Raw genomic sequence first — 24,118 nt, 5'->3', positions numbered from 1 at the left:
CATTTTCTCTGTTGAATGACTTTCACAGCAACCCTTTGGAAAAAACTACAAGGAGCTCAAGGAATGTTAAATAAGTAGACGCCACAAGTCAGTGTCATTTTTCATTTCACTTTAATTTTTTTTAAGTTTAGTAGTTGAATCCTAAGTAAGAGCCATCAATCACAGATGTTGCTGTTACCATGACAATGAAAATTGTACAAAAAGAGCTCAGTTGTGGTTGCCCACTCCCATGAAGCACTGCATGACATTAAATTCAGAAGGTCATGGTTTGGCTGGTTAACTGGTATGGGATGATCTAGGTAGCATTCTTCTGAACAAATTGTCTCTAAATGTTGTTGGTCTGTTGCTAGTTTGAGAAGGACTCAGCATAAGACACCTGGCTAGTCAGTGGTGATCTATTACAATATAGGCCTATACAGTAAGCCTATAATGTAACTGTTTAGCAAGTATGGGGCCAGAGATGTGTTAGACACAAACTGTCTGATCTCTGACTAGCGATTATTGCTGTCATGTAGGTTTAACCTGCTTGCTTGTAATAGATAAGCATCCAGTATTCATTGAACTTACTATATGTTGTATATGTGAAACATTCTTTATCAAACGAGAGATGAACACACTGTCAGAGGAACATATCGCCTTCAATTAATTTTAACCAACAATCTGTGATGGCAACATTTGGTAGGCACTGCGTGATTACTGCACATCTGCTGAAGACTGTAATAATTTATTCATTTAAGGTCATACATAACGCACATCCGCCTGTACGCTGATTCAGTTTTTGTGATTTATCGAGGCACCGGGAGACTCGTGGTGAAACGAGATCATTTTGGAAAGAGCAGCTGACTCATTTGCATTCAGTCCGTCACATTGAAACAAGCCACGGGAGAGTCAAATGACAGAAGTAAGAAGACTGTCTGCTCACCTTTGTCACCCACCACAGCAACCACAACCTTTCTTATTGCAGTCACATACAGTACAGTCACACGGTACATGACACATGGGATCTAAATGAGAAACCTTTTCACAAGGAAGAATATGGTGATTATGGTGGGGGGGGGGTGTTCAGGATTGAGGTTGAATATATGCCATGGTCCAGGAACAGATTTCTGCCACCTGTAGTTTTAATAAGGCCTCATTAAATGGAACAAGTGGAGGGTGTGTGTGTGTGTGTGTGTGTATATATATATACAGAATTTGCATCATTGTATATTTTTGACATAGTTTTTTTTCTTCGAGAAAATAATATTCTAAAGTATGTTTCGACGTGTTTGTTATTCAGATTAAACATTGGTATAGCAACAAATTACAAGAATTGTATGAGTAAATACCGCCCCCACGTGTACATTCTGAGTAATTTTAGCTGTACCCAAAATAAAAGTCCCCCTTACCAGTCTTGTATATCAACAAAGCAACTTATTTGTTGGACCTTATGTATTTAATGTCATTTCAAACATCCATTTTATATGCGTTTTAAATATTTAAAATGATTTATTACAATTTGCAAAGCAACTAGGAAGTCATGTATGACTCCTGACGTCACTTCCTAAATCCTAAAGAAGTCTCTTTCTGAGATTTCGGAGGACGGTGTGTTTAATTTTTGCTGCAGGTAAATAAACATTTTGCTGATATGCATTATTTGTTATAAAGCGTTTGATTTGTATTAAATATAGTTTTGTGTTCTCCGCCTCACCTTTTTCGTAATTTGGTAAAAAAATGCATGATGATTGTAGCATAACAGGATATCAAAGGAAGCATGGGAAAATATATGTCACTTGAGCTTTAAAAAGTAACTGCAACTAACAAAGAAATATACCAGGCGATTCTCTTTATAGCGGCATTATGTGGCGCTGGAAACAGTTAACGAAATGTATAAACGAAGAAAAGGCGTTTTGTTACCCGTCACGCAATGAACTTAACACGATACATCTAACACGATATAAAAGATTTGGTTATTGGCATAATGCTTTGCGAGGTAAAATTGATTTCGATACATTTGTTAAAGTATTACTTTGAGCTTGATTCAGAGCCCTGCTGCTATTAAAACGGCTTGCATTCATATTTAAATTTAAGGATAACGTGTACTTTTATGTGCAGACACTGCGCATGCGCAAATGTAAATGGTTTGTCTTTCCACTTTCTATTGCAGTGGATGTCAACCTTATGAGTCTATTAATCTAGGGGTGGTTTCCCGGACAGGGATTATTTTAAGACAGGACTAGACCTTAGTTTAATTAGTAAATCTAGCTAGTTTGAACAAACATGCCATACTAAAACATTACTTGTGTGCATTTTGAGGCAAAACAAAGGGCACTGATGTATTTTAAGATATGTCAGTGCAAGTTGTTTTCAGTTTGGACGGCTCTTACATTTATTTTAGTATAGGACTAGTCTAATCCCTGCCCGGGAAGCCGCCCCCTAGTATCTATAAGAATAACTTTATTTTGTCATATTTTAAATATTTCATTTTGAGGATGAATGACTAGTTCAGTCTAATCTAATTAGAGAATTTCATTTCTGTCTATTGACTTGTGCTGTTTCTCTTCACAGACATGAGGCTGTGTTTGGTATTAGCTGTCACACTAATGTCTGTCCTCATGGCAGTCGTACATGGGGCGGACAAGAAAAAACTACAGATTGGAATCAAGAAAAGAGTGGACAACTGTCCGATTAAATCCCGAAAGGGAGACGTGTTGAACATGCACTACACTGTAAGTGTTCGGCTGTTCCGATCCAAATAATAATCAATGTGAAATAAAGTATTTGTCTTGTAATTAACCGTTTTGATCTGCAGGGGAAACTGGAAGATGGGACGGAATTTGACAGTAGCATCCCAAGGAATCAGCCCTTCACTTTCACACTTGGCACTGGGCAGGTTATCAAGGGCTGGGATCAGGGTTTATTGGGGTGAGCAGTATTATATTACTACATGATTTCTTACACTTAGTCAAGTCTTAGGATGAACCAAGTCATACACATACGAGCCATTACATTATGATCACATGCCTAGTACTTGTAGGGTCAGAAGTGTGGCTTAATGGTTAGAAAATTGGCTTCAATAAGTTAGGGTTCTAATTCAACCTCTCGTCTCAATTCTCTATCTGTTCCTCGTTTTGCTGTAATTTCTTAGCCATCTGATTACACACATATAGCACCCAAAAACCTCATTATAAGTATATCATATTTAGCATGTGATGTTTTTTATTTTTTTTGCTAGAATGTGCGAGGGTGAGAAAAGAAAACTGGTTATTCCCTCTGAGCTTGGTGAGTATAAAACATTACTTTATAATACAGCTGACTACAATGTGAACTAGTACCATTAGTGTTAAAATCTTTTAAAAAGTTGATTGTTTGACCATATCATATGATATATCATTTTTCTTAACTACAGGCTATGGTGACAGAGGTGCACCACCTAAAATTCCAGGTAAGATTTGATGCACAATCACCATTTTTAACATGCACAGGGCTCAACATAAAGGACTGCCCGGTAGCCCGGGGCAAGCGTGAGAGACATTCGGGGCCAGTAAAAGTATTGTCACTAAAATATATTTTCATCAATGTATATTATTAAACATCTTGGAAGCAGACATTTACTTACAATGCAATATTTTGCACAGTTTTGGGAGCCTTTTTTCATTGGAACATGTCTGTTGTATACAATTATATTTGACTTTTGAATTATTATTTTTAAATACACTACTCACAAAAAGTTAGGGATATTCGACTTTCCGGTGAAATTTCACAATGCACCTAAAATGCACTATAACCTTTAGGGGTGTGCATTATATATAAAAAAAAAATTCCTTACATTTATATAGTGCTTTTCTCAGTACTCAAAGCGCTTTACATATGAACGGGGGAACCTCCTCAACCACCACCAATGTGCAGCATCCACCTGGATGATGCGACGGCAGCCATATTGCGCCAGAACGCCCACCACACACCAGCTTATTAGTGGAGAGGATTAAGAGTGATATAGCCAATTAGTATGAGGGATGATTAGTAGGCCAATGGGCAAGTTTGGCCAGGATGCTGGGGCACACCCCTACTCTTTTCGCAGGACATCCTGGGATTTTTAATGACCACAGAGAGTCAGGACCTCAGTTTAACGTCTCATCCAAAGGACGGTGCTTTTTTGACAGTATAGTGTCCCCATCACTATACTGGGGTGTTAGGACCCACACAGACCACAGGGTGAGCACCCCCTGCTGGTCTCACTAACACCTCTACCAGCAGCAACCTGGTTTTCCCAAGTGGTCTCCCATCCAAATACTGACCAGGCTCAGCCCTGCTTAGCTTCAGTGGGCAAGCTGTCTTGGGCTACAGGGTGATAAGGCTCCTGATACTGCCCTAACAATTTGATTCAATTACGATTCACCAGGTAACGATTCAATTCGATTCTAAGATGCATGCATCAGAATTCTACTGTACACAACAAGGCAAATTTTTAATCAGTCAAGTGCAACTATTCTCAACAAAAACGGAAGCTTAGCAGCTTTAAGACAATGACAATTATATACCTGAGATGAGAATTTTACACACAGCGTAAGTCTTGTCTAGTTTCCCATTAACTTCATAGAATCCGAAATGTGCCCATATGTCTGCTTTTCATGGAAAAGGGTGCGTTTTTATTTACCCATCTATCACGGTCATCTCTCTCCACCTCAGCCATCTTGATTGTTGTTGTTATGCCCCCGGAAGTAATTGAAACTTCACAACTTTATTGTCCACTCGAGGCCAGAAAATAAACAGTGACATATTCCACTTTGCTGCATTGATGCTGAATCGTGCATGCGCGCGTTGCGATGCATTGCCGAATCAATTATTGTTGACACCCCTACTTTACATGTAAACTTAATTTGACATTTCTACTCAAATGCCCTTCTTTCATAATATAATATCACTGTAGCATGAACTGTTTGCATTTTTTTATAATTTTCTCCCTTAAGTCGAACATCCCTAACTTTTTGTGAGTAGTGTATGTGATACTGACTTTTTTTATTGGGGCCAGTAAAAATTTTAGCAGGGCAAGTGAAAACCTGAACCACTGAAAAATCATTTGCGTTGAGCCCTGCATGCAGTTTTTGCACATTCTTGCTTTGTAATATTTTGCACATAATGGAGATGTAATGTTATGCATTTTATCCTCTAGGTGGAGCCACACTCATCTTTGAAGTAGAGCTGTTAAGCATTGAAAGAAGATCTGACTTATAGTGAGATTGGTAGGCCTGCGAGCACTGAACCACTGAGCTGTACACTGTGTCCAATATACCTGCATAGCAATTTCAAGTGTTTAAGATTTTTTTTTAGTTATTTACCAGGTATCATATATGAAAAAAATCACACTTTTAATTCCATTCGAATAATTTTTTCACATCAAAGAAAAAGCAACACAGTTTTAGACATGTATGTAGCACCATTTTTTTATTTGAGAGCCTTACTACACAGATTTGATTGTGAGAGTGCACAAGGTACAGTTTTTGCCATTCCAACAAGCACTGATCAGGAAGAGATGCATTTCTCAATCTTGTTCACTTAAAATTGAATAAACGTTTTATTTTACAAAAGATACTTGGGCTTTGAACTTAATTCAGCATTGTTTAAAATCCTTTAACAGAGATCACTGTCCTTTCTCTGTAGAGATTCGTAAAAATGTCTTGTAACAAATTGGCAAATTCACTCTATTGGTATTGCTACTCTTATTCAGACAAAATTTCAAACTAGCTTTATTTTTGATAGCTTCCTTAAGCAGATAATTCCTAAAATGAGTAGTAGTACTAACACAGACCTGTCATTTTTTTTCCTAAAAATGGTAGATTAAAAATGGCTTACAAAACACGTTCACAGTTCTCACGCTCCCTCCCTCCCAATTCACATCAACACATCCTAAAATCCAAGATCCCCGCACATCTAAAACTAACGCTTTCTTGCCTTCAAAATTTTAATGTTGCCCTTATTGAAAAACATCAGAAGAGTGAGAGACGAAAATATAAAGAAAAATTGCGCTAGTTGCTTCTACTTGACTACAGACACATCAAGCCAAGTCAAGTGGCTCTGAAAGAAGTGTATCAGTGAAACCATAACATCAACCATTTCTTTCCCTAAATCACCACAGGAGTTTTTTGCTAAAGGGACATGATCACACTCTCTACATGTAATATATGCTGAGACAGTACTAAGACAAAGTAAAACAGTTGGGGTGGTTAACCTGCAGCTGAGATTGGCTTGGCTGGACTCCTATCAATAAGCTCCATTTGACAGACAGACACTGTGGTATAGTGGTTGGGTCTGCATGCCTGCATCTCTCCTCTGGAGTGACAGGTTCGTTTTGTGGTGGTGGGAGGGGAGCTGGTGTGGCCTCATGGCGTCAGCTCACCTTTCTTCTGGGGAGTGTTGAGCTTCTGCATGCCCCGAACTTTCTCCAGCAATGCTGCCACAAAGTCCTGCGAGTGGTCGTTGATTCAATAATTATTGTAATGCTGATAAAAATGATCTTTTTGAGCATCATTAAATAAATGCAATGGGATGTTGAGATGTAATGAAGCTAATTCCCAACTCCTTCAATATTTAAAAAGGGACTTACATCATTAGGCTTGTAACAGTCGACCAGCAGCATCTGTGCACAAAAATGAAAAAGGAATTAATTTACACTAATGTGCTGTTTACTCCAACCATATGTACCGATCAAAGCAAGAAGGCTGATGTAAAACTCTGAAATATTCTGGAGAAATGTGCCAAGCCTCTTCTGTTCACAATAACAAATCTCCTGCTGAAATCCCACATTTAAAAATAGCTAAGGATAAATATAAAACCACCTGCATGTAAAATGGCAGAGGGATACTGGAAAGCAATGCAGGAACTGAGAAAGCCTTGTGGGTGAATATTCTTAAGGGAGACTTTTTTTTAAAGCCGACCGGATCAAGCAAATGTATTAGAGATCTTATTAGACCTTCACTCGAATGGCTCTCTCGACATCGCTAGGCAAATCCAACAGCTCATCCACATCTATTTCCAGCTCAGGAACTTCATCTTCCTGCAAAACACATAACCACTGATGAGAAAGAGAAATAACAGGAGTTCCTGTAATAATAGACAATGAATGTAAATAATTCACATGTTGCAGAACAATGGTCAGACCATAAATTAGACCTTTTTTTGTAAAAAATAAATAAATAAAAAAGAGACGAGCATCTTTTTATATTTACTGGGGTTGACCCCAATATGAGCTTACAACTCTTTGTGAATCCTTAAAATAAAGGAACATCTGCTTTTTTTTCTGACATCCTGTTAACACAATATGATACGGGCTGATCCTTAATGTCCATGTGTGTGTGATTCAATGTGTGTGTGTGTGTGTGTGTGGTTTTGAATAACAATCTTAATTCACTTCCTGGCAGCTTGCAAAGGGACTGCAATCTTTATTTCTATTCAAGCTGTCCGATATGTTTTTAGATTGATGGGAGACAGACGTGGATTTATATTCACAGTTGGGTGACTCTCGAGAAATTAGTCTTATGAGGTGTCATGAAACATTTTGATAAAAAAAGTAAATGCAAAGTAAGAGTATCAAAATAAGAAGCATACAGTTACAAACATCTCTTCATGTACTATTTTGCATGTGTTTTCAGATGACATCATACAAACCAATTTTGTTGTTATTTCCACATTTAAGAGGGAAATTTTCATTACCGCAACGTGTCCATGACAGGATTTGGGTTCTTTGACATGGAAATATTTATAGTTAAAAAATCTAAAAAATAAAAAGCTTCAGTGCCTGTTGGTGATCATTGGTAAATGTAGAGACAATAATAAGGAATATAAATGTGTCCAAGAAAAATGTTCTCATCCTCCGCAACAATTTTCAATCAGACATAATTGACTGTGACACTTAAGAGTGCTACCAGGTAAGCAGTAATTATTTTTCTCTCCTGATAAAATTTGAAATTTTGTTTGTCATAGTACATAGACAACTATTTAGTTCTCATTACCGAAATATGAGTTTGTAAATGCATATATTTAATGTAATATCATGTTGCGGTAATGATGAGTTTTAATATATAATATAATAATGATAATCTAAAAAATGTAAATAATTCTATAGGAAGTATTTTTTAAATCCTCTAAAAATAATGGCTATAGTAAGTTCAGACCTTAATCTTATATGTGCAAAAAAAATTTTTTAAATATCTGATGCTGGACACCTTTAAAGTCTGGATTTCGTGAGAATCACCCAGTTCAAGTCTCTACCTTACTAAGATCTAAGGTTTCTGTGTCTTACGGCTTATTGAAGCTAGTTTTCTTAGTACACTTGTTTTCGTCAGACGCATTCGCATGCTGTTTGCATTTGCCGTTTCTCTGCAACACTATTAGACTCCAACTGTGAGTTTATGGGAGAGATGAAGAGAAATAAAGCTGACGTGGGAGGAATTGTCACAAGTTTTTTGTGCTACTGCGGTCACTGTGAAAGCATATTGACCCATATTGTTAAGTTGCTATTGCACACTGTCCAAAGCTTGATCAGATGTACTATTGATCATTTAAGCACTACAAGACACCTCCGGGTGGGTAGAATGCTATCGGATACTGTGAACGAGGTTTAACATTTGCAGACTGGTGCAGTGTTTTATTAATGAGACTGGAATATGCATTGTGATTGGTTAATCGCATCATTCCACAGTTAGGTCTTTTTGTAATAACCGCTAAACTGTATAATTGTTGCCCTAGGCAACCAGTTTCCTCCACTGGTTCCTGTAGCTCTGCTGGTAATATTTTATGTTGGCATCCTAACCATCGTGTTGGGATTTATTTTGTAGTGACGACCAGATGTAAATGATCATTGCTTGCCTGTATTTAAAAAAAGTTTGAGTTCAATAAAAAATTTGTTTTGTGATTTGATGTTAAAACATTTGAAATCTGCAGGAGATGGGAGCTGTTCTTTGTCCATGTTGGCTTAAGTAAAGGCTTAAAAAACATTTAAATAAATAGATTAATATTGTTTGTTACTGTACATTGTTATTCACTAAAGCAGACAACATTTTTAGCAAAGGGTGATTGCAAGCCAAGATGTGCATTTTAAACGTCGATTTAATTGGTGGGCAAACGTTGCAGTGTCTAGCAGTATAATAGGCTCCTGTTCTCCTGTCTGACCACATTAATATTCCATAAACCTGTGGGATTTGCATGACATTTCACAAATAAGACTATGAATGGTTTTATTATTTTCTTACAAAGCGTCATTAGAATGTCACCGTTTTGTATGCTAGGACTTCCAAGATAGGAATTCAACACCGATCAGTGAGCTTTACATCCAACAGATTCAGACTACTGTAAGACAAAGCACACTGGATTCCTAGATTTTAGCTCAGGATGAGGCCTACTACTGCTGGGGTGAAATCTGCATTTAGAAAAATCTCATTTAAAGAGCTAGTTTTACACTACGTAAAATGTAGGTCAGTTAAATTAGCACTGGAGGTTAAGTCAAGCTGAAAGTGAAGTATAATTTACATGTCTGAACAGATGACATCATCTCAAAAGCAAGAGGGGTGATTCCTGATCCCAGAGGGCTGCAGAAGACAAAAGCCATGCATTGTTTTTTATATACGTGCAACAGAAATATAAATGTAGTACAATGTTACTAAGTAATATTTGTGTTTTATTCATCTGCAGATATTTGTTGGATTTGTGTCTTTGTTCATGCACCTGTGCATAATCCAGGCATCGTTGTTAAGATCTGTGTGATATTATCATATAAAGAAAACACACTTTGCGATGATATACTGGTTACATGATGAGTTTAATCTAGTGATACTTAGGCCACCTGCTAAGCTTTGTTTTACGGCTTTGTCTGTACTTCTATCATGCCACGCCCATGAATAAAATAAATGCACAACCATAAATCAACATCGATAAAAAAAATTAAGAAAATAAATAAAAAATTGTCATGTAATTCTGCACAATCGTTGATTTATAAAAGCATGGAAATGATGGGACAAAACAGACACGACAAAAGATCAATACCGGTGCACGCGCGGAGGAAAGCCGGAGCTGTCATTCATGGCAACAAAGGATTGACACGATCAAAAGCAATGACAATACAAATCCTACCTCGCAGTCGTACAGATTCATTAACTGGCTAACAATCCACTCTTCCAAATTGAGCCTCCTTCTTAACTCCTTTCTGTCATATTTGACAGTCACGCGACCTTGCTTCTGTGGCACTTCTTCTTCGGCATTGGGAGGTGTTTGAAAATAGACCCGGGGCTGAGGTGTCGTTTCTGGACTCGTTACCGCTGCCATTGTCCCTAATAAAAAATCTGAGATGAACTTAATGGTTTAATGAATCAGAGCATCAATGTAAAAGACACGGCTGGATATCAATGCTCCGCCATGTGCGCATCCATTGCATGTTGCAAGAAGTGCCGGCCCCTTTTTAAAAATCAAACAGACCTTCAGATTGCAAGTCCGCAAATGTGTATGGGGATCACACATACAAGGAGTTTAGAAAAAAAATCATCAGACTTATTGTGTGGCTTTTTCAAAGTCCATCTTCTCCGAATCGCTCCATCAGTTGACACAGGACAGCTTGTGGGCGCCTCCAAGTGTCCGTGCTGAAATGTCACCACGCCAATAGCTCCCCTTAAATATTCATACAAAATAAAACCAATACACAATGCCAATATCCACCGTTTGTCAGTGGATAATAAATGATTTTACGCCCAATCAAATTAGGCACAAATGTCACGTATTTACTTTGTTTTGATACTTTGTATCCTCCCTCTTCCCGTCCACCCCTCTTTATTGTGTTTGGACTATTCCAGTCAAATCAAATATCTTCTGCCTGCTCTGCTCTTCTCTCTGTACTGCCACCACACACAAGGGCTTTTTACACCGGGTAATTTTTCCAGTTAAACACAATCCTAGATTGCCTGTTTCAGGTTTACACACTGCTTGTAGTACTTTACCAGGGGTTAATCATGGGTATTCATAATCTGTCGTTAAACACTATACTTTACTAAACCCTGATTTAACGTTCATATTTGCATATTTGCGGTGTCAGCGCCCGACCAAATAACTGCTTGTCTCGTGCCTCCGCGTGTAAATCTTTCTTTGCTGTTTAAATCAGGTGTTTTCAGGCGTCACCATCTAGCGATTTAAAAATGTCCTGTACGTTCCTCTACCCGAGGTTTAAAGCGAGGTTTGATACAAAGATAAACTGGGGTTAAGCCAAAGATGATTGATAATACAAAGATGCCGCAGTACCGTTACTTTGAACGGGAAAAGTGCAACGCTCAGTAAGTCCCGCCCTCCAGTAAAAGGAGCCAATCATCAGTAGGTAAAGACTAATATTCAGGTAAGGAGCTCTGCACATTAGCTGTGTCATTCATTCATTCACTCACTCACTCACTCACTCATTCATTATTCCTTATACTACAATAACAATGGCTAAATAGTCCACATGGGAAAATTTCTTTTTTTATTTAATAAAATAATTTTATTTACTATGTTTATTTGTTACATTTAAAGTAAATAAGGAAATTCCCTTACTTAAGTAAATAGGACTTGGCCTTGTCTGACTGAAATAGCTGCCTGAAGGCGTTGCAAATATGAATGCAGATTGGGATTCTTCCCCTTAAAGGTATAGTTCATCCTAAAATGAAAATTCTGCCATCATTTACTCACTCTCATGTTGTTTTAAAGGGACGCTCCACTTTTTTTGAAAATATGCTCATTTTACAGCTCCCCTAGAGTTAAACCGTTTTTGAATCCATTCAGCTGATCTCTGGGTCTGGCGCTACCACTTTTAGCATAGCTTAGCATAATCCATTGAATCTGATTAGACCATTTGGTATCGTGCTCAAAAAGAACCAAAGAGTTTTGATATTTTTCCTATTTAAAACTTGACTCTTTTATAATGACATTGTGTACTAAGACTGACAGAAAATTTAAAGTTGCGATTTTCTAGGCAGAAATGACTAGGAACTATACTTTCATTTGGGTGTAATAATCAAGGACTTTGCTGCCGTAACATGGCTTCAGGAGGCGCAATGATATTATGCACTGCCCGAAAATAGAACCCTGCCATTGAAAGTTACTAAGGGGACTATTTTCGGCTGCTGCATAATAACATTGAGCCTTCTGCAGCCATGGTACAGCAGCAAAGTCCTTGAATGTTACACCAGAATGAGAGTATAGTTCCTAGCCATATCGCCCTAGAAAATCGTAACTTTGAATTTTTTGTCGGTCTTAGTACATGATGTAACCACAGAAGAGTCAAGTTTTAAATATGAAAAATATTAAAACTCTTTGGTTATTTTTGAGTGCGATGCTAAATGGTCTAATTGGATTCAATGCATTGTGCTAAGCTATGCTAAAAGTAATACAGCCAGCCAGACCCAGAGATCAGCTGAATGTATTTCAAAACTGTAAAAATCAAATATTTAACTCTTGGGGAGCTGGAAAATGATGAACACAAAGATATTTTGAGAAATGTTCAACAGTTTGTGAGCCTTATTCACTTCCATAGTATCATTTTTCCTACTATGGAAGTGAATAAGGCTCACAAACATTCCTTAAAAATCTTGATTTGTGTTCAGCAGAACAAAGAAATGTATACAGGTTTACAACAACAGGAGAGTGAGTAAATGATGACAGAATTTTCATTTTAGGGTGAACTTTCCCTTTAAAGGGACACTGGTAATGCACAGTATGAAAAACTATTGTGCTTTTCAAAATCTGCAAAGATGACTAACCGTCTCCGTATTTTGTTATACAACATTATGTTATTTTTAAACTCTGTCTTTCCTTTCTGCATCATCTTTCATGTTATTGCCATGCATGTCTGTAGACATTCTTATAAGATTTTAAATACTTAACTTTTATATTATTGTTAACCCAATACCCCATGTACAGTGAATTCCTCAGCTGCCAAACAATTAACAGATTTCTTCACAGTACCTTTACGGCATATACCTGAATATATGCACTTGGTAAAAGGGATTGCATCAGTGTTTCTCAACAGTGAGACATGATTTCTTAATCTTAAAATTATTTTTAAGTTTTAATCATAAAACAAGCATTAAAGACAACTAAAATTTAAGAAATGTCTGTTTTGTAACAAATATGCATCTTTTTAGTTATGCCAAGCTCTAAAAATTTAGTTGAGTAGAAATTGGGGGACCTGCAAATAGGTCCTTGAAGTAAAAAAGAATGACAGTAAAAACTGAAGATTTATCCAAAAAGACTCAGCCGTGTAACACTAGAGGGCAGACTGTGATTGCTTTATTTCATTCAGTTTTGTTAAATGAAGAAACCATTATGTAATGCTTATCATATGTATTGTCTTTAGCTGTATTTTCTGAATTTGCAAATGCGATACTAAATTGAGGTGTACAAAAATTCATTCTACATTGATAAGTAAATATGAATTTAAACTAAGAAGCTAAATCATGATTGAACTTTAAAAGCAACACTACTGCAAGATAATGTACTTTGCATGATACGATTTCTAAATGCTAATATTTCCCATCCATAATCATTACACTGCATTCAATTACATTCACTTCCCCTACAAGTATGTATCCCGTAATCAGGGATGGGGAGTATTTCAAATACATGTATTTAAAATACGTATTTGAAATACAAAATAGTATTTTGTATTTTGTATTTTAAAGCCTTTGAAAAAAATGAAATGTAATTTGTATTTAAATACATTTAAGATGAGTATTTTTGTATTTTTAAAATACTCAAAATACTTTGAGCCAGTCAACCAGTCAGGGTGCTGCTTTCATGCATCAACTAGTTCAGACCAGACAACAGAGTTCAGGTAAGCAAATATATCTGTGCAGCTTTTAGTGGGCAATAATTGAAATGTTGGAGTGGGAAATAAAGCAAAGGCGATTGAATTATTGGGTGTGATGTGATTTGTGTTATAACTGTCGCAAAAGGAAATTCAAATTCACACTTGCATGTTGGCAGGCAGTTGCACGCTACAGTTGCACTTGCACATTGCACGACTGAGACAGAGTGTGGAATGCTGACAAATTGGTCTACACTTTTGACTTAAATGAAAACCACAATTTTTTTATATTTTACTATGTTCTTACCTCAACTTAGACAAATTAATACATAACTATCTTTTTTCAATGCATGGAGAAATAGCACATAGTTTGCAGCATTTCGACCTCAGTGCGCAGTAACATCTTCACAAGAGTAATGATGTTAATGCGGCAGAGGTTGAAGTGCTGCAAACTAGGTGCTCTTCCGCCATACAATATAGTTCTCATTTTTATTCACTTAAAAATCACGTTTTATTTTGTGCCACCATACTTACTTGTGTAACTATGTAACAGTCTTTAAATAGGGAAAACATGGAAGTGTTTGGTGGCTTCTAAATTCATCCCTGTTTGGATCCTAAGGAATAAATGGGACTAGGCTAAATGCTAACACATTCATGACATGCTGTGCAAACATTAAGTGCACATACAGTATTGAAAAAAGATAGGCATGTATTAATTCATCAGGTAAGAACATAGTAAAATATTGAAAAACTGTGTAAACCTAAAAGGCTTTTATGCTTGACGTGCTTTCTATTGTATAATTCTGTGAAATGACAGAGGACGACTCGTGAGTAATTGTTCTCAAAACCATCAAAAAGCAGCAATGAGAGAAATCAGTTTGCCGAATAATTTGTCTCGTGAGACGTTTGTAAATGCATGGATTTCTTAACATATAAACTGTTTAGGTTGTGGGTCATTTTGACGACACATGAAAAAGTTTTTATGATGTTTTTAAAAAAACATCACTTTACTTGAAGGGGTGTTCACAAGGCTGACATGACACACCCACAATCACAACACGACACGTGTCATGAATATGAAGGAGATTTTATGGATGTTTATGACAACTGTCATTAAGTGTCATTTGTTCAATTATGTCATTTTTATTGCAAAGATGACATTGTTTGAGATGTCTTTGTTATGACAACTTGACATCAAAGCAACACTATGTAGTTTTTTACCTTTAAATAATCTCTCTAAAATTATTTTAGTGATAGAACAACTTTTAACTGGACAAATTGTACTGTTGCTGCAACCTGAGCAGCCTCCTAGCTGCTACAAGCACACTCTGAAAGTGGCGGTGGAGGGTAGGAAACACAGCCCCGCCCCTCCCCCTGCCTGCAGAAGAGTGTCTGATACCAGGCACTAGCTGCGTTTACATGGACATTTGTAATCCGTTTAAATGATCAATCTGAATAAAAATGCTCCATGTAAACACCTCAATCGGACTAAAAAGTGCCAATCTGATTAAAAATCTAATCCGCTTGTTAGGGGTGGTTTATAACGTTTGTAATCTGCTCAAAATGACATGTATACACTTGATCGGATGGATAACTGAAACTGGGATGCTCTGCGCATGTGCCATCTTTTCTTTTTTTAATGGCGGTTGGCAAACCCACTGAAAGGTGCATTTCCGCCACCTACAGGACGGGAATGTGGAGCATATGCACACGTGCAATGACGTAGAATTGCCGTAATGACATGTGATGCAAATAACTCGAGTTTGTTTTTTTGAAGGAAGTCACAAGAAGTGATTGTCTTGTTAATCTTGTTCCTATTATCCGTCCAATTCTCCATAAAGTGATACAAGACAGCGTTGTGCGGCCAGTCCATGATTTATTCTCTGATCCACAAACGCGTGTGTTTGGACTCGCTCTCGCGAACAGTCCCTGCAGCACCGCGTGAAGTAAAATACGCTTTTTGGGCACACGTGAATGGGTGTTTTTGCTGCTGCTTTATAATCAGTGAGGCACAAAGCAAATCTTGAAACAGCGTGAAACTGTATTTGTGCAATGTGCGCATGTCAAATGATCAAATCTGATGTAAATCTTGTGTCATATAAACACGCACATCAATCTGATCACATTATTAAGTGTTCATGTAAACGCTATGATAGGATTTATTAATCGGAAGGATTTTAATCCGATGGAGGCAAAATGTGTCCATGTAAACATAGCTACTGTTGCGCTTTTCAACCACATGGGGGAGCTGTAAGTCATTTTTAAATGGAAACTACATAGTGTTGCTTTAACCCATACATCATAACTTGCCATGACAACATAACTGATCACTTTTTACCAGTGATACAAATATAATTTGTCATTAAAATGTCATTAAGTGTTAATACTCTGTTAAATAGTTTTTATAACAGCATCATGAATATTCTTCAGTTCATAATGTTTATTTGACCGAGTATTAATAATATTTGACATAGTATTAACACTTAATGCCATTTAAATCATGGTTTAATGTAATGTTAACCCACAAAGCTAGGTAGTTTCTTAAGTTTGATAATTATTGTTTATAATTTATAACAAGTTGTGTTGTATTGGTTTATGTGTCAAGTTGCCATAACAAAGATATCTCAAACAATGTCATCTTTGCATTAAAATTGACATAATTAAGTAAATGACACTTAATGGCAGTTGTCATAAATGTGCATAAAATCTTCTTCATGTTCATGACACGTGTCATGTTATGATTATGAATGTGTCATGTCAGCCTTATGCACACCCCTTCAAGTAAAGTGTTACCAAGGTTTTTTTTCTAGTTTTTTATTTCCTACAGGGCAGGGGAAAGCAAGAGGTACGTAAAATAAAATGAAAGTTTCTAAGTAGTTGCACACATCTTGCACAGAAATAGACCCAGATAGATTTCAGCATAATAGGGATACTTGCACAGAATCACCAATTTCACATGTATTTTGTGTATTTTCAAAATACAAAATACTGTATTTGTATTTAAATACATTTTTCCTCACAGTATTTTGTATTTGTATTTAAATACATTTTTCGACACAGTATTTTGTATTTGTATTTGAAATACATTTCCATGTATTTATGCCCATCTCTGCCCGTAATCCACACACACACTGCGTTCACGGTGGTTTTGCTCTATAAGACAATACTCCATTAATCAGTTTTTACATTTCTTCTGTTCTCCTGCTTCTGTTGCAGACCCTCTATAAAATCCCAGCCAAATATACGACTATCTTTCTTTTTAATGCACCGTGTAATTGGTTCAGTGGTCCCTGTGTACCACACGCCAACTCTGGATTATGAGCTCCGGGTCCTGTGGGCCCTCGTACACCATCTTCTCTTCACTACAAAGTCACAACGAAATCAATCAATGCAAAGACGAAAGCTGGTAGATATTGGCCATTTGAATCTTTAACGATGCTTTATGTTAGCATTTGTGGTCCAGGATCCAGCTTTAATTTGTATAAGCACCACACAATAGAATACACTATGGCCTCCTCCCACCCAACCAAAAAATCTAACTGCAACAAGAAATGTTGCATAACCACTCACCATTGGCTTTCATGGCTGAATAACGTTTAAATTGAGCATTCAGTTCTCTTCGCTCTGCAAAACCTTCTCTATATTTACCCCCAGACAGAATGAGCAGTTGGGAGGGGGCTTATGGGAAATCTTCCAGTGCAATGTGTCATTCAAGTTTTATATCCCTTAAGCTTAAAGTTTTCTCCTTTAAGACCACCATCAAGAGCTCTGAAATCATTCAGTGTGGGGTTCTGATGAACAGACAATTGCAAGCATCTGATGCTTATGCACTCCAAAAAACTATGTTTCACATGAGATGGAAGAGTTACCGTGATAAGCAGGCTTTGCTTCTCACTGTATCCTAATATTAGATCGCAAGAGGAGCGTTAACCAAGACTACAGTGTTGAGTGAATCATCCTCACCCCAAGGTGACACTATGTGATGACTAATTGCCTAAGATAGCGCTTCATGAAACACTCCCCCCCCCCTCCTTCTTTGGTTTATTTTATCTTTATATTTCAAACCACTTCAGCCTTAGCATTTAGATGACCTACCAGAATGAGAGATTTGTACATGCAATTACAAAGCGTGAATAGAAAGGTGTTATGTTACTATTATTATTATTGTTATAAAGAGAGTTTCTATTTCACACTGCAGGATATGTTGCAAAATTAGGGAAATCATTCATGTCAAGGAATCTGACGTCAAGAGCTAATGCTTAATTCGAATGCTTTTTCAAGGAAATCAAAAGGAATGTCTGCCGTATGCTTTCTGGTGTTTCTCACCAAGAATACCTGTTGCATAGGTGGCAACACCACTGCCAGGAATGCCGCTGGGCTAAAAGCCAAAGATCAAAAGTCCAACGGGCATCATCTGGATGTGAGATATGCAGCATGATGGCTATAATTGGTCAGAGTGGAATTCATTTCCGATAGCAAATGTGGCTGAGATCTGAAGCGCGATGCGAGTTGACCCCATCCCCAGTAGCGTCTCACACCGGGCCCGTGGTGATTGATGACACTAAATTGCCACTGTAATGCTTGTTACTGCAGCTGTGTCTTTTCTTATCTTCCAAGTGATGTAGAAATGGAGCTGTGGACTGCTGAGACTGCTTCTGGCAACAATGAGCTTCCTTCTTCTGATCAATCATTAGATTTCTGCTTTTAAAGAGAACTTGAAGGAAGGTTTTAAAAGAGGGTCAACTCAACAGCTACACTGTTACATCAAAATCTGTCACTGTCACTGGGATGGTAACTTTTAAAAGGTCCTATAGGTACAGATATGCACATTTGAGGGACCAATATGCATCTCTGAGGTACTGATACGCACCCTTTAGTTTATTTCTTAACACCATCTCTGGATAACTTGGCAAGAATACACAAGTTGATTTACACTCACTTAAAGGATTATTAGGAACACCTGTTCAATTAATGCAATTATCTAATCAACCAATCACATGGCAGTTGCTTCAATGCATTTAGGGGTGTGGTCCTGGTCAAGACAATCTCCTGAACTCCAAACTGAATGTCAGAATGAGAAAGAAAGGTGATTTAATCAATTTTGGGCGAAACTGTGGGCGAAAATGGCTTGTTGATGCTAGAGGTCAGAGGAGAATGGGCCGACTGATTTAAGCTGATAGAAGAGCAACTTTGACTAAAATAACCACTCGTTACAACCGAGGTATGCAGCAAAGCATTTGTGAAGCCACAACACGCACAACCTTGAGGCAGATGGCCTACAACAGCAGAAGACCCCACCGGGTACCGCTCATCTCCACTACAAATAGAAAAAAAGGGGTTACAATTTGCACAAGCTCACCAAAATTGGACAGTTGAAGACTGGAAAAATGTTGCCTGGTCTGATGAGTCTCAATTTCTGTTGAGGCATTCAGATGGTAGAGTCAGAATTTGGCGTGAACAGAATGAGAACATGGTTCCATCGTGCCTTGTTACCACTGTGCAGGCTGGTGGTGGTAGTGTAATGGTGTGGGGGATGTTTTCTTGGACCACTTTAGGCTCTTTAGTTCCAATTGGGCATCATTTAAATGCCATGGCCTACCTGAGCATTGTTTCTGACCATGTCCATCCCTTTATGACCACCATGTACCCATCCTCTGATGGCTACTTCCAGCAGGATAATGCACCATGTCACTAAGCTCGAATAATTTCAAACTGGTTTCTTGAACATGAAAATGAGTTCACTGTACTAAAATGGCCCCCACAGTCACCAGATCTCAACCCAATAGAGCATCTTTGGGATTTGGTGGAACGGGAGCTTCGTGCCCTGGATGTGCATCCCACAAATCTCCATCAATTGCAAGATGCTATCCTATCAATATGGGCCAACATTTCTAAAGAATGCTTTCAGCACCTTGTTGAATCAATGCCACGTAGAATTAAGGCAGTTCTGAAGGTGAAAGGGGGTCAAACACAGTATTAGTATGGTGTTCCTAATAATCCTTTAGGTAAGTGTATACACTAGTGGGAGGAGGCCTAACCTGCATGTCTTTAGCATGTGGGAGGAAACCGGAATAAATCCACACTGACACAAGGAACATGTAAACTAACTTCACACAAAAAAGACCTCCTGACCCAGCCAAGGCTTGAACTGTGGCACCCTTAAAGGGGACATATCATGAAAATCTGACTTTTTTCATGTTTAAGTGCTATAATTGGGTCCCCAGTGCTTCTATTAACCTAAAACATGTGAAAAAGCTCAACCCATTAACTTAGTTTTGGTAAATCATTCTCTGCAATCATGTGTAAAAATAGCTCATTGACATTTGGCTCCCCTCGTGATGTCAGAAGGGGATAATACCGCCCCTTAATCTGCACTATCCAACCACGGTACTGCCATTTAGTGCAAAGATCAGTTCATTTGCATTTAAAAGGACACACCCAAAACGGCCCATTTTTGCTCACACCTACAAAGTGTCAATTTGAACATGCTATAATAAAATATCTATATTTTTATTTTGAGCTAAAACTTCACATACGTACTCTGGGGACACCATTTATTACATCTTAAAAACGTCTTGTGAAATGTCCCCTTTAAAGTGACACATTTTTAATCTTGTGTGGAGTTTAAAAGCACTTTGTTGTTGACTATATATTAGTATCTAAAATACTGAGATGAATCTTAAGATTCAAATGTACAAGGAAATATCAGATTGTAGGCCTATTGTTATGAATGAAGATTTATTTGACAGAGAATCCATGATGCTGTGAAAGAAAATATTTCAAAACATGCTTAAGAAGTCTAAAGGAGGTCTGAGGATCTTTGGCAAGAGAAGCGACACGGTTATGAGCGTAATATGCTCCAGTTCCCATGCATTATTGAACACTGACGTTTGCTTTTGCTTCTATTTATGGTTTCCAATAAAAATTCACTCTGTCTTTAAAAAACATCCTCGATGCATAAAATCCAGTATCTGTTATAGGAAATTATTTTACTTCCCTACTCTTATTTGTTGATTTTCTTTACTTTTGACATCAAAAGACTTTTCGTTTTTGAGAAGGAATAGATTTGGATGTTTTGCAGTGAAAATATAGCACAGGGTATGGGATCTTTTGATGCATATTATGAAACAAACTTAAAGGGGACATTTCACAAGACTTTTCAAGATGCAAAATAAATCTTTAGTGTCACCATGTATGTGAAGTTTTAGCTCAAAATACCTTATAGATCATTTATTATAGCATGTTAAAATTGCCATTTTGCAGGTGTGAGCAAAATTGTGCTGTTTTTGGGTGTGTCCTTTAAAATGCAAATGAGCTGATCTCTGCACTAAATGACAGTGCTGTGGTTGGATGTTGCAGATTAAGTGGCAGTATTACTGTATCCCCTTCTGACATCACAAGGGGAGCCAAATTTCAATGAGCTATTGTTTCACGTGTTTGCAGAGAATGCTTTACCAAAACTAAGTTACTGGGTTGTTCTTTTACACATTTTCTAGGTTGATAGAAGCACTGGGGACCCAATTATAGCACTTAAACATGAAAAAAGTCAGAATTTCATGATATGTCCTGTTTTAAAAATAGAATACTGCATAATAGAGGAATTATGGGATATGTTAATGTCCTGCAGCCGGTCTGTTATCTTGCAGGAAAACGTTGCAAGTTACAAAACAGTTATACAAGAGAATAACAACATCATTAACTTTCTTAATGGCAGACTGTCTTTTGATTTCTTTTACAAATTGGCATCAATAAAACCACCGAATTAGTCTTATTCCTGGTCCACCTTTCAGAGGAAACTCAGCTACATTATCTTTGCTGGATAGATGCATGTCAAAATGTTTTTTTTTTTTCATGTAGGTCCTAAGCAATAATAAATGAGGGCATGTTATATTGATTTCACAACTCGTACTACAATATGAAAAATTGGCGTAGGCGTTATTAGCTCACCAAATTACCAGGCTTTTTAAAAATAGCGTCTCTTTCTTCCTGTTCTCCCCTGTGAGCTATTTTTTAATGTTGTTCTTGTAATTTAACATCTTTACTCCAGAGCATTTCCTCTGCCGTCTTCCTTTTCCTTTCTTTTCCTCTAATGACTGTTTTGTAAAACTGTGCTGTTCGTCGGCCTGCAGGGGGATGAGTCCAAGTCAGGAGCCATCTGTCAAACATTCTGGAGAATGCAAAAACTTGTCACTATTCAAGCATAGATTCTGTTTCATTAAAAGGGTCATATGGGAAACAAAAGTTTTGCAAGCTTGATGTGCGGTACTATGAAAACATATTGTCACTTTTGGAACTGACTGAAACTAAGATGCAAAAATTTGTTCTGCGCATACTGCAGCAACCTTTGGGACATCAGACAGATGTTAAAGAAAGCGATCATTTACACAAACATGTGGATGATTCCTGGTTGGATAGACACTTATAGCCTATCCAGTCAAGGTGAGGTAGATCAGATAGATGCTATATGTGCGGTCCAGTAATTGCTGACTGTGGTGCATTACAGCATGGGTTGTTTGCCACAATGACCTCATTAAATGTTGTGGGTTTTCACTCACAGAAGTGCTATAATTGATTAAGTACACCTCAATTTAAAATAAATATATTCCTATGCTCACTTCATTTCAACTTAAAGGTGCAGTGTGTAATTTTTAGAAGGATCTCTTGACAGAAATGCAAAATAATATACAAAACTATATTATCAGGGGTGTATAAAGACCTTTTTATAATGAACCGTTATGTTTTTATTACCTTAGAATGAGACGTTTTATCTACATACACAGAGGGTCCCCTTACATGGAAGTCGCCATTTTGTGACGCCCATGTTTCTACAGAAGCCCTTAGCGGACAAACTTTTTTACTAAGTTGTCTCCTGACGATGACATGTTTTTCCGGTGGCAGCTATACCGTAGCTTCTCTATGCGTTTCAGAAGCAAGGGATGAGCCATTGGTTGCAATTCGCAACCTCACCACTAGATGCCGCTAAAATTTACACACTGCACCTTTAATGTATTACCAGACACTACACTCTAAAAAAATTCCTTGTTGCACTTACATTTTAAAGTTTAATAAACTTGAATTTACAATTGCAACTTCTTGACTAGTAAGCAGTTTCTATCAATTATAAAAAATAAAGATGAATTAGCTCAGTTATTTCAAATTTATAGTTCGCTATAAATTATAAAAAAAAAATTGATATTAGTAACTCCTCTCTAATCATGAAATGTAAAATTAATTGTAATTTCAAGTTGACTAAACTTAAAAAAAGTGCAACAACTCATTAAAATGAAATTAATAGGAATACCAAAAAAGTATTAAGAATTTGTTATGAGAGAAATTTAAGCTCTTTAAAAAAAGAATAAGTCTGTTCTTAATATACAATTCCAACTTTAATGTACTCGATAATAAATAAAATAAAAAACAGACATTACAAACATACAATCATTCTTTATCTTTTGGCAAATGTTCCCGTTTACATTACAGAGATTTCATTTCACATACATAAAATCACAGCCCTTCACCCACACACACTTCTAAATATAACATTTACAGAACATTGACAATTTTGTTGTTGTGATCATAAATGCTCTATGTAGCATTTTTTTACCAAAATATAAAGTTGTCCCAGTACAGAATAGATTGACAAGAAGAAAGTAATAGTGTCAAATAACTAGATAAAGAACACTTGGCTTTAAAAAAATGATTTTTAAACAGTAATTTATCAAATACATACAAAACCAAACACGACTTGTTTCTTTTGTAAATAGTTCAGTGTTGTGATTCAAGAGAAATGCAATATTATAGGACAAATGCACGCACATAAAAAATACATGCTTTAAGATCGTATCACGAGACCTGGACTCTCACGCGACGGGTGACGCAAAGAATCAGACATTCAGGAATGAAACGAGCATGCTATTCAATGGATTTTATTTTTTGGGGGTCGTTGTGAGAGAAGTCGTGAAACCTTTAAACTGCTTTGTGCTTATTCATTGTCAACTATTGCAAATAATATCGATTCATCTGCACACGTTAAAGTGAAATGCATTCCACCTGATAGAGGTATTAAGGTACTTTTCTATTTGCACTGAAAATATCTTGTGCTTATGATTTGCTTCTCTGTGCAAATGGATTTATTTCTTAACATTCCAGCATCGGCTATTTTCATGAACACACTGAGGATCTCAAATTCACATAATCTGCATGTTTTTAGACTGTGGGAGGAAACCAGAATACCAAGAGTCAACCCACACTGACACAGGGAGAACATGCAAACTCAATGCTATCTCATGGCAATTCGTATACGTATTTTATGAGGTGGCTAAT

General features: G+C 37.1%; 2 protein-coding genes across 3 annotated transcripts; one reads left to right on the top strand and one right to left on the bottom strand.

Annotated features, from left to right (window-relative positions):
- The first annotated feature begins 1,450 nt into the window (after positions 1–1,450).
- Positions 1,451–5,569, top strand: fkbp2 (FKBP prolyl isomerase 2). Its single transcript, XM_055180681.2, has 6 exons — positions 1,451–1,606; positions 2,548–2,708; positions 2,792–2,904; positions 3,215–3,261; positions 3,389–3,424; positions 5,153–5,569. Exons 2-6 carry the CDS (start codon positions 2,550–2,552, stop codon positions 5,212–5,214), a joined length of 417 nt encoding a protein of 138 aa, XP_055036656.1. The 5' UTR covers positions 1,451–1,606; positions 2,548–2,549; the 3' UTR covers positions 5,215–5,569.
- Positions 5,397–10,641, bottom strand: ppp1r14ba (protein phosphatase 1, regulatory (inhibitor) subunit 14Ba). Of its 2 annotated transcripts, XM_055180683.2 has the most exons (5): positions 10,447–10,641; positions 10,105–10,301; positions 6,950–7,033; positions 6,584–6,616; positions 5,397–6,443 (listed from the first exon to the last, which is right to left on the bottom strand). In XM_055180683.2, the coding sequence occupies exons 2-5, from the start codon at positions 10,294–10,296 to the stop codon at positions 6,360–6,362; spliced, it is 393 nt and encodes a 130-aa protein (XP_055036658.1). In that variant the 5' UTR covers positions 10,297–10,301; positions 10,447–10,641; the 3' UTR covers positions 5,397–6,359. The 2 variants fall into 2 exon arrangements, with proteins under 2 accessions (XP_055036658.1, XP_055036657.1); XM_055180682.2 differs by having other exon boundaries at positions 10,105–10,639.
- Between the last annotated feature and the right edge of the window lie 13,477 nt (positions 10,642–24,118).

Source organism: Misgurnus anguillicaudatus, chromosome 9 (assembly GCF_027580225.2).
Source record: "Misgurnus anguillicaudatus chromosome 9, ASM2758022v2, whole genome shotgun sequence".
NCBI lineage: Eukaryota > Metazoa > Chordata > Actinopteri > Cypriniformes > Cobitidae > Misgurnus > Misgurnus anguillicaudatus.
This window is presented reverse-complemented; position numbering and strand designations above follow the sequence as displayed.